Source organism: Rhincodon typus, chromosome 11 (assembly GCF_021869965.1).
Source record: "Rhincodon typus isolate 14 chromosome 11, sRhiTyp1.1, whole genome shotgun sequence".
Classification (NCBI taxonomy): Eukaryota; Metazoa; Chordata; class Chondrichthyes; order Orectolobiformes; family Rhincodontidae; genus Rhincodon; species Rhincodon typus.
In genome coordinates, this window is record NC_063342.1 from 55,644,572 (window position 1) to 55,660,058 (window position 15,487).

Sequence of the window (15,487 nt, forward strand, 5' to 3'; positions counted from 1 at the left end):
ATTAGATCCTTCATTCCAGATATTTATTGAACTCAAATTCCACCTTCTGCCATGGTTGGATTCGAATCTGGGTCCCCAAAACATTATCCTGTCCCTGGATTAACAGTCCAGCGATAATACCACTAGGCCATCACCTCCCCTGTAAAGTAAGGAAATGTTATTCCACAGGAAACACAAGATATTTTTGAGAGTGACCGGCATTGCTGTATCCATTGTTCCTGTTTTAAATTGCACTGTTATGATTATGCTAAATAATAATTGCTCGTAGACTACAAAGCAAGTTAATGAATACAAGCTTGTTAAGAAGTGTTATCTTTTTAAAGCCTTTTACATTTTGAATGTTTTCCAAAATGAGGTGCGAACTAACGACAAAACACAATGGAAAACCAACCTGTAATACTATGGAACCTACCACTGGCGCCCTGACCAGCCTCTTGATTGTAAATAAAAGGGAGTTTGGTTTGGATCTGTGTTGGATCTTCATATGAAGAGCCAGGAACGACACCTGTCAGATGAACTTCCATTGTTTCTTCTTTTCTGTTTCTAGCTTGACACTGAATCACAGCTGCGGAAGACAAAAGTATTCATGTTTTCACTAGATAAGTGATTCCAAATAAATTTCGACATGTCAGATTACATTTCAAATACATTTGTATTCTCAAGATCCTATCAATACACCGCACTGTTTAGACATACTTAACAACTTACATTTATGTCGCATCTTTAACATTATAAATTTTCCCAACGAGTTTTATCAACCAAAATTCAATACAAAGCCACAAATGATTTTAGGACAGGTGGCTACAAGAGCAGGTCAGACTCTTGGAATACTGCAGTGAGTAACACACCTACTGACTTCTCAAAGCCTGTCCACCATCTACAAGACACAATTCAGAAGTATGATGGAATACTCCCCATTTGCCTGGATGGGTGTAGCCCCAACAACATTCAAGAAGCTTGACACCATCGAGGACAAAGCGGCCCACTTGATTGGCACCACACCCACAAGCATTCACTCCCTGCACCACCGACACTCAGTAGCAGCTGTGTGTTCCATCTACAAGATGCACTGAAATTCACCAAAAGATCCTCAGACAGCACCTTCCAAACCCACGACCACTTCCATCTCGAAGGACAAGTGCAGCAGACACATGAGAACACCATCACCTTCAAGTTCCCTTCTACTCACCATCCTGACTTGGAAACATATCATCGTTAATTCATTGTTGCTGGGCCGAAATCCTGGAATTCCTTCCCTAATGGCATTGTGGGTCAACTTACAACTGGTGGACTGCAGCAGTTCAAGAAGGCAGCTCACCACCACCTTCTCAAGGGCAACTAGGGATGGGCAATAAATGCTGACCAGCCGGTGATACCCAAATCCCACAATTGAATTAGTGAAAAAAAGACCTACTGAGCATTTTCTGTTTTTATTTTGATTTCCACATCCACTGCATTTTGATTTTGATAAAGAAGTGGAGTCTGTCTGTATGAGCAAGTGTTTGTGGCAGAAACCCAACACAGAAGAGACTTCGGAATTGCAAGTTTTTAATTAAAGGAATTTATTGCTTATCAGTCCTGGATGTTGCACATATTGTGTAATAATTTAGACAGTGGCTGCTATATTTCAGAAAGCTGATCAGTAAAGCACACAACTGGCATGGATAGAAGATTAGATGATTATTAGAGGGTAAAGATTGGGGATAAAGGGATATTTTTCAGGATGGCAGGCATTGACTAGTGGAGTTCCACAGCGGTCAGTGTTTTTATCACAACTATTCACATGAAACATGGACAATCTGGACGAAGGAACTGAGGACATTGTAGCTCAGTTTGCAGATGACACAAAGATGGGTGGAGGGACAGGTAGTGTTGAGGAAATGGAGAAACTGCAGAAGGACAGGCTAGGAGATTTACCACCCTCTGGCTGAAGAAATTCCTCCTCATGTCAGTTCTGAAGGATCGTCCCTTCTCTCTGTGTGGGCCCTTGTATTCTGTCTCCTACCATTGGAAATATCTTCTCCATGTTCACTTTATCCAGGCCTCTCAGTACTCTGTAAGTTTCAATTAGGTTCCCCCTCATCTTTCTCAACTCAATCAAGTATAGAGTCAAAGTCCTCAACTGCTCCACATATGACAAAAGCTTCATTCCAGGATCATTCTTGTAGAGGTTGTCTGAACCCCATCTAATGTCAACACATCCTTCATGATATATGAGGCCCAAATCTGCTCACAATATTCCAAATGCAGTCTGACCAGAACCTGAGGCAGCCTGAGCAGTATCTCTCTACTCGTGTATTCTAATGCTCTTGAAATGATTGCTAACATGACATTTGCCTTATAAATGCCAACTAAACTTGCACTGTAACTGTAAGAGAATCCTGAATCAAGATTCTCAAGTCCCTTTGTGCTTCAGATTTCCAAAGCCTTTCCCCATTTACAAAATAGCCCACACCTTTTCTCTTCCCACCAAAGTACAAAGTTGTTGCATACAATGTTCCCTCTAAGCTGTTCAGATGTGCAGCTGCTTGAAGAATCTGGGTACACCAAATAGCATGTGGAACTCATTGCTGCAGAGGTCTGTGGAGGCCAAGTCATTGAGTGTATTTAAGACAGAGATAGATAGGTTCTTGATTAGTAAGGGAATCAAGTGTTACAGGGAGAAGGCAGGAGAATGGGGTTGAGAAGCGTATCAGTCATGATCAAATGGCAGAGCAGATTCTGTACCAATGGCCTAATAATGCTCCTATGTCTTACGGTCTTATGGTTTTAATTGCAATCCATATTTACACACTTTTATTTATAGTCACACATTACAAGCATACATTTCCTACCTAACTTGTGTCTTTTCATAGGGATTCAAATGAACCATCACTTAATCCCTACTACCTACACAGAACTGAATACAACTAATATAAAATTAACAGTAACGAGAATGAGAAAGGTGATGAGAGAGAACTGTGTCATCAGCATCAATGTGGGATGTCAATTTGCCTGCAAATTTGACTTGAAAGCTACATGCTGCCAGTGGCACCTTCACACAATGGACACAGAACTTAAAATCAAATTGGTGAATTTTGATGAAAATACTACAGGTTTACATTTTTCAAAGGAGCCCAACCCACTTACAGAAGTGAGTTGCGCAGTTCTTCGGTTCTGAATCATTAATCATTCTCATAAGTTGACCTCGCATCCTCCACAATCCCAGATGCATCGTTTCCTGGCCAATTTCTAATTAAATTATAATGTGACTCAGGAATTGTGACAAGGAACCCAAGGACATTTACTCCTTTTGCTGGAAACTGATTGGAATAACTCTCTACTGACAGCTGGTTTATTTAACTTTAAATACACAAAAGAACATTAAGCAAATCTTACCGTGGGAACAGCTATTTTCCTATGATTCTTGATTGTAATAAGTAAAGTGCAAATTTCTAATTTCTCAAATGTAAGCTAACTTATTTGGCTATCTTGTTCAAAATATTGGGCCAAATTTTGCAAGGAATGGCAAGATAGCCACTCTGGCCCTTCGTGTTTATGAAAGAAGGGAGCTATGCATAGTTGAGAGCAGATTCTGATCAGGCCTCCTTCAGAAACTTCTAATTCTGGCAGCCCTCAGGGAGGTTTTGTTTGGATTGGAAAATTTGGGAGGAGCGTATTGCTAAGGTGAGGCAGAAACTGGGCTTTTGGGAACACCACTCCCTCTCCATTGCAGATAAAACCTAGCCATCAAGTGTGAGGTACTCTCTCTGTTGTATCTAGTGCAGGTCTGGTCCATTCCCCGAACCTGCCCCGTTTCAGTCACCTGGGCCATCTTCTACTTCATCTCGAGGTCTAAGATGGACCGCGTCTGCAGGGACACCATGTACAAAGCACTGGATAAGGCCGGGGATGATGGTAGGGTGGGTGAATGAATGTACCAAATCCCTCTCTCATCCTGATGGCCACCTTTGTGTGTGGCTGCATCAAACTGTGCATAGACCCTCTGTAACAAACATCGAGCGTCACTCCGTACTGAGGTTCTATCTGTCCCTGGTGCTGCGAAGGATAGGATTGGCCTCAGCGCCGTGCAACGGTCCAAATAGCGGGACCATTCTGTATCACTTGTCCTTCATGGAGAAATCGGCAAAAAAAAACACGTTGGACGACAAGTCCATCAGGAAGTGGTCAGCATCCTGCGTCCTCGAGACCCTGTGGAAAAGGAGGGGGTGGATCCTGTTGCACTGTTCACTGAACGGACTGTCAAAGTCATTTGGCAAAATGCCTCATCATCAGAACTTTCCAACAAGCACCAAGACATCGTTTGGCTGATGGTGAGTAGGGCACTACCTACAAGATCCTTCACATACCCCCAGACTCTCTACACCACCGCACACCACCCTTAAAGTGGCTCTGATGGGAGGTTGGGTGGTAGAGGCTTTCACACATCTCCTTCTGGAATGTGCCTTTGCAAAGGAAGTCTGGAGAAAGATACAATGGTTTTTGTTGAGGTTCGTCCTGAGCAGCTCCATAACACAGGACTCTGTGCTCTACGGTCTGTTCCCCGGGACGTTCACAGAGACAAAAATCGACTGCTCCTGGAAGACCATCAACTCGATGAAAGATGCTCTTTAGTCTGCTGAAACTTGTTGCTCTTCCAGAACAACGAGTTGACCTCGACCAAATATTGCAGGCTGTCACATTCCAAAGTCCAGGACTACATGTGAGGGATGCCCCAAGTCTTAATGCAGCTGCCGCCAAGGTGCAGTGGGGAAAGACCACCATCTGAGGTCTTTCGACTGAGTCTAAATGTGTGTAATAGTCTAACATTTCCAAAGTAAATATTTTACTTGATTTCATTGGAACCCCCCAAAGTCTCAGAGAGCTCCAGGGCTACGGGATTGCACAGCAGAATCTTAAAATTTCCCAGGCAATTCCTTCAGATTCTACCACAATGGGAATTCCCCAGGTACACTGAAATAGCGGCTGTCTGGCCATCAGAAAATCTGGGCCTGAGTATTTGAGACTTTTGAAGTGCCCATTTCTTCCTATCATTGCTTATTTGAAAAAGATTCACTCTCTGCATCCCATAAAGGAGGTACAAAATTAGTTTTTTGAGCTAACTTTGTCCATAGAATTTCAGTCGTGGCTACAAATCAGGTGAATCCCCTGTGAGCAGAAGGCTTTCAAACGTCTACCATAGCTAAACCACTGGCTCTGAAAATGATAGGGAATGATTATATTTCTTCAAACAATGATGACGATCTCTGACTATACATATCTGCTTGGGAATGAACATTTTACAAGCTGTATCTATCAGATCAAAAACATTATCAGTTAAAAAATTCAACTCAAGCAAAACAGGTAAAACTAGAATTTGGACAGCGCAATTATTTTTGGGTATGAGTTGTGATTACATCAAACTAGGCAACAAACAAAATACAAGTACTTACTACTTGTGTCTGAATGTGGTGTTAATTGGTGTGACTCCAGCACTGCCATCTGCTCCTCAATGCTGCGGCCAAACTTTACACACAGTAGGAGGCCCCAACAGCAATGTTTGCAGAGGGCATGACTCAGCTAGCCTACTATTCTTTAAACACAGGCTGTACTTTAATGTAAACTACATAAAAATGATTACAGCAAAGTAAACGTTTGCAGAATGAATACGAGGGCCAAGAGAGGGTTTTCTCACCCAGCTGCCGGAGGGCTCAATTCTGATGATGCAAAGCTGAAGGTTAGTAATTAGTTAGTCATGTTGATGGGCAGCAGAAAATATGCCAAGCTGTCTCAAGGGGTACAATACCCGCAAGGATCATTCTTAGTAAACAGTAGCAGTAGGAACATAGGTCAGTAAACTCTGGAAATCCGAAAATGAAGAACTGCCAGTTGGACCATAACAGATCTAATGGCCTCATTTCAAAATGATACAAAACTAGATACAGTAGAGATCCAAACAAACTTATGCAAATCGAACACTGCCATATACATCAAGAGGAATAGAAGACAAGGAATTTGAAGTCATGCTTCAATGGCACAAGGCCAAGTTAGAGCATAATGTGCAAAAAATGGTGAAAAGGAAAATAAATATACAAATATTCTTGGAGAAAAACCACACACTCACAATAATATTCACCAGATTGTCCAAATGCTCGTCTGTAACTTTCCGCATAAGGTATTGATAGTGGGGTTTCTCCCCAGATCAGTTCTGGCTGGTTGCATTCCACATTTCTAGATACACTCAGACTTTTCCTTTAGGAACCCTCTACTTGCAGTGATGAATTCTTCCAGTGCATTTAAATTCACAAACTTTGATGATATGGATTTCAGAGTAAAAGAGAGAGAACAAAAGCTTGTTTCCTTTGGGCAGTTTCTCTCTAACTGTAGATGTTCAAAATCAATACTTTTTACTCGCTCAAACTGGGTAACTTGACCTCTCCCTGAAAGTATCGTCGACTCAGTGACACCATTGAAGCAATTTGCCTTCTTTGCCAATGCAACCTATGTTACCTTGAACTTTTTTCAGTCGCTGTGTCTATTTGTCCAGCCAAATATCTTAAATTTATTTTAGACCACATATCTTCATAATAAGATGAGGGAAACTGATTGGACAGTTGACAAAATCTGTTTCCAGAGAGTCTGGGATGAACAGGCATAGTCAAAATATTTTGACCTTTCAAGGGTAAAAATCAGGAAACATTTCTGCAAAGAATAGGAAAAATTTGGAATTCTCCATGGTACATAATAATTGATACATGAGCTTGAGTGCCAGTGAGTGCTGCTGAGAGATTGTTTGGGGTATTAGGCACTGACGTTTTTCTTGTGGTGAATAGAAGAATTGTTGTGAAGTTGAATTCACTGGCACTGACAAAGGAAAAAGGGTAGTCCTTTGAGCTATTCTGCTATTCAATAAGATCATATCTAATGTGCATCACAGCTCCATTTACCTGTTTTATTCCATACCCTTAATTATTTAAAAAAATAAAATTAACAATTGATGTTATATGAAGCATATATTGAAACAAAAGTCTGCTGCACAGCCATGACGTGCCATGGGGAGGCTAAATTAGTGGGCAGTGGGAATTCCACTCCTCAGCGGGAGGAAGTCCCATGCTCAGAGGCTGTCAATTAATTATTCCTGAAAGTGCAAGAGCTCAGTGGTGGGCCCTGCTTGAAGTGCAGGAAGATCTTGAAGGAATTATGATTGGGGATTTAAGGCAGGGAGGAGGTTATTTCTTGTAGTTGTCAATGAAGGAAGGTGGTTGATGGCATCCTTTTGCCAGGGGGGGAGGTAGGGAAGGGTAGCTCATTACATGTGTGGCATTCCTGAATAAGTGATGAATTGTCCTGTTCGTTCCCATCAATCCTCATGTAGACTATTAAAAATCTCACTGCTCACACCATTGATGTTTTGATGTAGACAGATTATAATTCAGGAAAATAGGCTTCTGCACAAGCCTAAATGACCAGGAATTATTGACTAACTATCAAATCAACTTGTGAGTGAGTGGAGGTCCTGGGCGAGCCACTTGGCCTATTTTATGTGCTTCCCTCCACCCTACCAGAAACACATCCATTGGGGGCATGTAAAATTCAGCTCATAATTTTGGCAGAAGATTGGTGGTAAAGACATGAAATAGTATAAGAAGCCATTACCAGATGCATTTTTAGCGAAAGACTAATCTCTGCATAGACATACATTCAGCACTCAGTATTGTAAATCATGTAGTTGACTTAAGAGAAAACACAAAGATTGAAATTTGTATAATAACCTTCTGTAATTTGTCTATATAAGATTTAAGATGATCAAAAGTTCTTGTATCTCGCTAGTCTGGCTAGCTGCATGTCAACATAAAGGTATTTCTGCATTGTTGACCAGCTAAGTTGCTCACTTTGTCCATATTTATTTTAAAGTCTGCATTTTTCACAGAAATCTACATTCCCTAGTGAAGATCACATTTCATGAAATCAAGTTAAGCTGTCATCCTCTATGCCAAGTAAATGGTTTGTAAATGAGTTGAACTGCTGCAGTGTAGTTTAATAGTTTGAGTTCCTTCCATGTAGGTTAACCAGCTTACATGTGATTTGTGACACAATGTTGGAAGCAAATATCCTTTGCATACTTACCAGGCAACAGTTTTGTGGACAATGTTTCAGGGATACCATAAATTGGATACAGCCATCGAATTCCAGAAATGCCTCCCCATTGTGATCTACAAAAACTAAACAAAAAATTACGATAGTTTTTCTTTGTAAAACTTACTGAAAAGCAAGGAACTTAAAGTTTCAATCCTTAGACTCTTCAATCTCATTGTTTAAACTGGAAGCACAACTAAGTTGAGAAGTTAGGAAGGAGGGGTAATTTTCATTTTCATATCTTGGGCAGTAATCTTTGAAGTGGATTGTTTATCTGATGAATGACCTGCTGCATATTCATCTGATTGAAATCCCAGGGGCAGACAGTGATAGGTTCATAACCATGCCTCTTTTAGTCCCCTTTGTAATCATTGTGATTTACTGACAATTCAATTTTCTGCCCACTTTCACAACGAAAGTACTGGCAAAGGTAACAAATATGCTTAGGAGACTACTGTGTTAAAGAAAGGAGAATGAGGACTGGGCTAAAGTTCACACAGAGAGGGAGAGGGAGCACGCATGTGTGTGTGCACACATCACTTCATGTCCATTTTTTCATCTGATGACCGAACTATTCATCCTAGTCAAACGAATCCAATCACCCCTTCCTTCCTCCCTCCCCAACCTCCTTACCCATTAGTCAAAGTCTTCCTAGACCCATGGATGAATTCATGATGACATGTACTTCCTTCCATGTTGATATATAATTCCTACCATCAAAAGCCTGTCATTCACAATGCCAAAAGAAAGGAACGATAAAAGAAAATAATTGGAAGAACTGTCATAACACAATGGTCAAAGAAACAAGAAAAGAAAATAAAGATTGAAACATAAGTAAAGACATAACCAGAAAGTCACAGAAAACCACAACCAGAATGATAAAAAGCCGACCAGCAACACTAAAATATCAGAAACATACATTAAAAATTGATTGAAGTCAGCTAAAATGTTGTCTAACTTGTTGCAGTGATTTACTTTGTCGCAGGTAAGATTTATGTAGAATCCCTACAGTGTGGAAAGGGACCATCCAGCCCATCAAGTCACCACTGACCCTTTGAAGAGCATCTCACTCTGACCTAACTGCCCAACCTATCCCTGCATTTCCCATGGCGAATGCACCTAGCCTGCACATCATTTGACTGTGGGAGGAAACCAGAGCACCTAACAGAAACCCATACAGACACGAGGAGAATGTGCAAATGCCACATAGACAGTCATCCAAGGTTGGACTTGAACGCAGGTCCCTGGCAGTGCTAACCGCTGTGCCACCATATTGCCCACTATTTTTGCTATTTTTACAATATTTGCTACCAATGATCATTCATAAATTGAAGTGGGATTTTGGACACAATACTTGCAAGTCCTGATGTTTTCAAACAAGACTTCCTCAGCTGATTCACAGAGTCAACATTGTGTTTGCAGTGGGCCTACTGGTAGAAGGTATTTGTACTGTTGGCCTTTCACTACACTTTTTTTTTGATCTTCAGAAATTGTTCCCACTTATTGATGTCTGTCTTGGAACTGTTTCAGAATAGCTTTTAAACAATTTTTGTATTGCTTTCAAATTGCTTCCAAGTTATCAATGCACCATAAAATACCCACCGTGTAACCTGAAACACTCAGATATTAATAAGAACAAGAACAAAGAACAAAAGAGAAGTACAGCAAAGGAATGGGCCCTTTGGCCCTCCATGTCTGTGCCAATCATCATGCCCTAACTAAACTAAAAAACAAACCTTCTGCTTTTATTCAGTCCGCATCCCTCTAATCCCTCCCTCTTCATATAACCATCCAGATGCCTCTTAAATGTCTCCAACATGCCTGCTTCCACTACCTCTTCTGGCAGTGCATTCCAGGCTCCTACCACACGTGAAAAACTTCCCTTGTACATCTCCCTTAAACGTTCCCCCTCTGACCTTGAACCTGTGCTCCCTTGTAATTGAAACTTTAACCCTGGGAAAAAACCTCTGACTATCCATCCTATCTATGCCTCTCATAATTTTGCAGACCTCTATCAGGTCTCCTCTCAGCTGCTGTCTTTCTAGTGAAAACAATCCTAGTCTTTTTAACCTTTCCTCATAACTAATGCCCTTAAGACCAAGTAACATCCTGATGGACCTTCTCGGCACTTTCTCTAAAGCTTCCACATCCTTCTTGTAGTGTGGCAACCAAAACACCACATAATACTCCAAATGCAGTCTAACAAGGGTTTTATATAGCTGCAATATGGTTTGCCAATGCTTGTACTCCATGCCATGTGCCTTCTTAATCACCTTGGCCACGTGTGTTGCCACTTTTAGAGAACTGTGGACCTGCACATCCAGATCTGTCTGTATGTTAATGTTCCTAAGGGTTCTGCCATTTACCGTATAATTCACACCTAAAGTTGATCTTCAAAAACGCATCACCTCACATTTATCTGGATCAAATTCCATCTGCCATTTCTGTGCCCAAGTCACCTATCGATATCCTGTTGTATCCTTTCACAATCGTCGGCACTATCAGCAACTCCACCAAACTTTGTGTCATCTCCAAACTTACTCATTTTCCTCCAGGTGACTTATATATACTACAATCAACAGAGACTGATCCCTGTGGAACACCACTAGTTACCAGTCTCCATTCTGAAAACACCCATCCACCGCTACCCTCTGTGTTCTATGACCAAGAGAGTTTTGTATCCATCTAGCCAGCCCACCCCGAATCGCATGTGATTTTAGGTTTTGTACCAATCTGCCACATGGGACTTTATCAAATGCCTCACTAAAGTCCATATAAACTACATCCACAGCCCTTCCCTCAATTATCTTTGTCACCTCTACAAAAGAATTCAATCGGTTGGTGAGATGTGACCTTCCTCGTACAAAACCATGCTGCCTGACACTAACCAGTCCATTTTCTTCCAAATGTGCATACGTCTTGTTCCTCAGTATCTTCTCCAAGAGCTTCCCCACCACAGATGTCAGGCTCACCGGCCTATAATTTCCTGCATTATCCCTACTTCCTTTCTTTAAAAAAAAAAGGAACAACATTCTAATCTTCAGTCCTCTGGAACCTCACCTGTGGTCAAAGAGGATGTGAAGATATCTGCTAATGCCCCAGCTATTTTGTCCCTTGCCTCTCCCAGGAACCTGGGTTAGACTGCATCTGGCCCGGTCTACCTTAATACAATTTAGGATACCCAAAGCTTCCTCCTTCAATATATTGGCATTCTCTAGAGTATTCACACACACACATCCCTGACCTCAATACGAGTCATCTCTTTCTCCTTGGTGAATACCGATACAAAGTACTCATTAAGGACCTCTCTCACTTCCTATGGCTCTGCACATAATTTCCCTCCTATATCCTTGAGGGGGGCCTACTCTTTCCCTTGCTACCTTCTTTCTTCTAATAATAGCATAAAAAGCCTTGGGATTCTCCTTGATCCCGTTTGCTAAAGACATTTCATTTCCCTTTTTAGTCTTCCTAATTCCACATTTAAGTTCCTTCCTAATTTCTCTGTAGTCCTCAAGGGCTTCATCAGTTTGTTGACCTATCCTCTTCTTCCTTTTTCTTTTTCACTAAGCTTACAATTTCCTTTGTCATCCTGAATCTTCCCATTCCTTTCCTTCAATCTTGCAGGGGCATGCATGTCCTGCACTTAAATCGACTGGTCTTTAAAAGCCTCCCACATGCCAGATGTAGATTTGCCCTTAAATAATTGCTCCAATCCACATCCCCCAGTTCCGGTCTAATTTGGACATAATTGGCCCTTAACCAATTAAGCATCGTCAACTGAGGGCCACTCTTGTCCTTGTCCATGACTACCAGAAAACTTAGAGATATGGTCACTGAACTCAAAATGCTCTCCTACTGAAACATTAATCACCTGTCCTGGCCCCTTACCTAATATCAAGTTTAGTATGGCCTCCTCTCTTGTTGGATTGTCAACATACTGTCTCAAAATGCCCTCCTGCACACTTCTAACAAATTGGGTCCAATGACCCTTCCTCAGAACTCACTGGACCCGAAATGTTAACCCTGATTCTTTTCTTCACAGATGCTGCCAGACCTGCTGAGCTTTTCCAGCAACTTCTGTTTTTGTTCCTGACTTACAGCATCCGCACTTCTTTTGGTTTTTTATGTCTGACAAATTGTTCTCCATCCAATACCCTGGCTGTAAGGGATTCCCAGTCAATAAGAGAAAAATTGAAGTCACCCACCACAACTACCCTGCTTTTTTCATATTTTCTCAGTATTTGACTACATATCTGCTCCTCTGTCTCCCATGGGCAGCTGGGGAATCAATAGAAAACTCCCAACATTGTGATTTCACCCTTCCTACTCTTGAGGTCCACCCATAAAGCCTCACTGCAAGATCCCTCTGATGTGTCCTCCCTCAACACAGCTGTGGTGTGATCCCTAATCAGCAACGCAACTCCCCCACCACTTTTGTTTCCCTTTTTATCCCATCGAAACCAGCGATATCCCGTCCCTTCTTTAACCATGTCTCCGTAATGGCAATAACATCATAATTCCATGCAGTAATCCAGAATCTTAGTTCATCTCTCTTACCTGTTACACTTTTTGCACTGAAGTAAATGCACTCCAGGTCTCCAGTCCCTCTGAGCCCCATGACTTCCCTCTGCCTGCTCTTACTCTGCTCTATGCATATCTCAGTCTCTCTTTTGTCCCTCAGTCTCTGCACTGGCTGGCCTGTTGTTCTGGCTCCCACACCCCTGCCACGCTAGTTTAAACCCTCCAGCTCTGGCAAAATCCCGCCCAGCTGCCCCTCCAGTTCAGGTGCAACCCGTCCTTCTTGCACAGGTCTCACCTTCCCCAGAAGGCATTCCAATGATCCGTATATCTAAAGCCCTCCCTCCTACACCAACTCTATAACACGTGCTCAACTATACCCTCTCTCTGTAGCCTCATTAGCCCATGGCACGGGTAGTAATCCTGAGATCACTACCCAGGTAGCCCTGCTTTTTAGCTCTCCATCTAACTCCCTGAATTGTCCTTGTAGGACCTCTTCCTTCTTCCTACTTATGTCATTTGTGCCAATGTAGATAATGACTTCTGTCTGTTTTCCCTCCCATTTCAGATGTCCTATGCCTGCACAGAGACATCCAGGACCCTGGTACCAGGAGACAGCACACCATTCTAGAGTCTCGTTCACTACCACAGAAATGCCCATTTGTGCCCCTGACTATCAAGTCACCTACAACTATCGCTTGCCTGGAACTTGCTTCACCTGCTCTAATCGTTACCATTCGCACCATTAAAATGAAACTAAACTCAGAGCTGTAAACTTTTACAGTGAGCACATTCTGTAAAATGAAAACCTGTTGTGGTGCCAGAGTATAAGCAGCAGCCAGGCCTAGCTCCTGAGAGGCTATCGCCCGACCACCTTCCGACAGTATCCAAAGTGGTATACTTGTTTGAGAGGGGAATAGCTGCAGGAGACTCCTGCGCGACCTGCCTTCCTCTCCTAGCGGTCACTCATCTACCTGACTGAACCTGCAGTGTGACCTCCTCCCTGTAACTAGTGTCTATCACTCTCTCTGCCCCCTGTATGCACCGTAGTGTGTCCAGCTGCTTCTCCAACTGATCAACATGGTCTGTGAGGAGCTACAGCTGGTCACACTTCCTGCAATGTCATGGGACAGGCACTTTAAAAAATGTTCCATTATTTTTGCCTATTAGTTTTGGAAAAATGATCCTCCACTACTTGCAAGCCCTTTCATTCCCTGCCAAAAGCATAGTCTTTCAATTGCCAAGCCACCAAATTCCTATTCCCTTCCTGTGACTCACAGGAGAAGATAAGCAAAGGGGTCCACTAGAGCATTTTGTTGTGATTCTAATCAGGTGTAAAGGCTAAATTAATTATGTGTGTGCCAAAACATGCTAAAAGGCTGTTGTGATAACAAGAGACACAACATTTTCATTCTTCAGATTTGATATAAGGTTGCCCATTGTCCCCATTTTTATTGGCCATGAACCCTATGAATACAGGCCATGGCGATTCAGGATCAAAGTTAAAGGAATCTTTTATGGAATGACTAGTAAGAAGCTATTACTGAAGATTTTTAAAATATTAATTGTTAAATTTCTTTCCTATGTTTCTTTTTTCTTTCTCAGTCCTTAAATATCATTGTTTAAGGGCATTGTCCGTTGGTCCAGACGTTCACCAGGGTTTCACTCAGATGCCCTGTTGACCTGGTTACCCACTATCAGCAGGCATATATCCAGCTATTTTGAAACTTCCCATTCCAGTAAATAATGGGCCAGTGAACAGATAAAAATACCAAACAATGAGTGTCTTCTACAATACAAGCATTAGATTTTTTCCTACTTGATCTCTGCTGTTGGACATCAAGCATCAGATTCAAATTTAACGTTTCAGGTCCGGTGACCCTTCTTCAGAACACTTCTAGTTCCAAGATAGTAAGAACTCCAGATGCTGGAGTCAGAGATAACATAGTGCGGAGCTGGAGGAACACAGCAGGCCAGGCAGCATCAGAGGAGCAGGAAAGCTGACGTTTCAGGTTGGGACCCTTCTTCAGAAATGGCCCTTCAGAAGGGTCTCGACCCGAAACATCAGCTTTCCCGCTCCTCTGATGCTGCCTGACCTGCTGTGTTCCTGCAGGTCCACGTTGTGTTATCTCTTACTTCTGGTTCCAAGACCAGGTCACTGGAACTGAAGCATTAAATCTGATTTCTTTTCACAGATGCTGCCAAACCTGCTGAGCTTTCCCAGCAAATTTCTGCTTTTGTTTCTGATTTACAGCATCCGTAATTGTTTCAGTTTTTATCAGATTTAAATGTTTGTTGGGAAGGGTAAAATCCATGCAACAGACATTGCTGCATCTTTGTGGGAGGCTTCCTTCATGGTGAATGGCATGCTTTATTGCTTCACTGCTGACTGCAAAATCCAGGCCAACAAAATCTCTTTGTAGCATTTCCTTTTACAGCTAAATTTTAAGAAGGAATCAATATGTTTTCATATTCACTTGTGGGATGTGGGTATTGCTGGCTGTCCAGCATTTATTGCCTGAATCCAATTGCCCTTGAGAAGGTGGTGATGCGCTGCCTTCTCGAACCGCTGCAGTCCATGTGCTGTGGGGAGACCAACAATGCCCTGAGGGAGGGAATTCCAGGATTTTGACCCAGTGGCAGTGAAGGAATAGTCACATATTTCCAAGTTAGGATGATGACTGTTTTGGAGGGGCACTTGTAGGTGGTGGTATTCCCATATATTGGGAATATGCACCCTTCTAAATGGAAGAGGCTGTGGGTTTGGAAGGTGATGTCTAAGGATCTTTGGTGAATTTCTGCAATGCATCTTGTAGATAATACACACTGCTGCTATTGAGTGTCAGAATCAGAG

The 15,487-nt window shown here is 42.2% G+C and overlaps 1 protein-coding gene across 1 annotated transcript in view; it reads right to left on the minus strand.

The window, feature by feature from the left end:
- The window catches only part of LOC109927725 (cilia and flagella-associated protein 47-like), a 413,667-nt gene that overhangs the window by 15,685 nt on the left and 382,495 nt on the right, over nucleotides 1-15,487 (minus strand). The window contains exons 59-60 of the mRNA XM_048603110.1: nucleotides 8,107-8,201; nucleotides 413-565 (exon numbers count right to left, since the gene is read on the minus strand). Coding sequence (XP_048459067.1) covers nucleotides 413-565; nucleotides 8,107-8,201 — 248 coding nt within the window. The remainder of the gene's footprint in view (nucleotides 1-412; nucleotides 566-8,106; nucleotides 8,202-15,487) is intronic.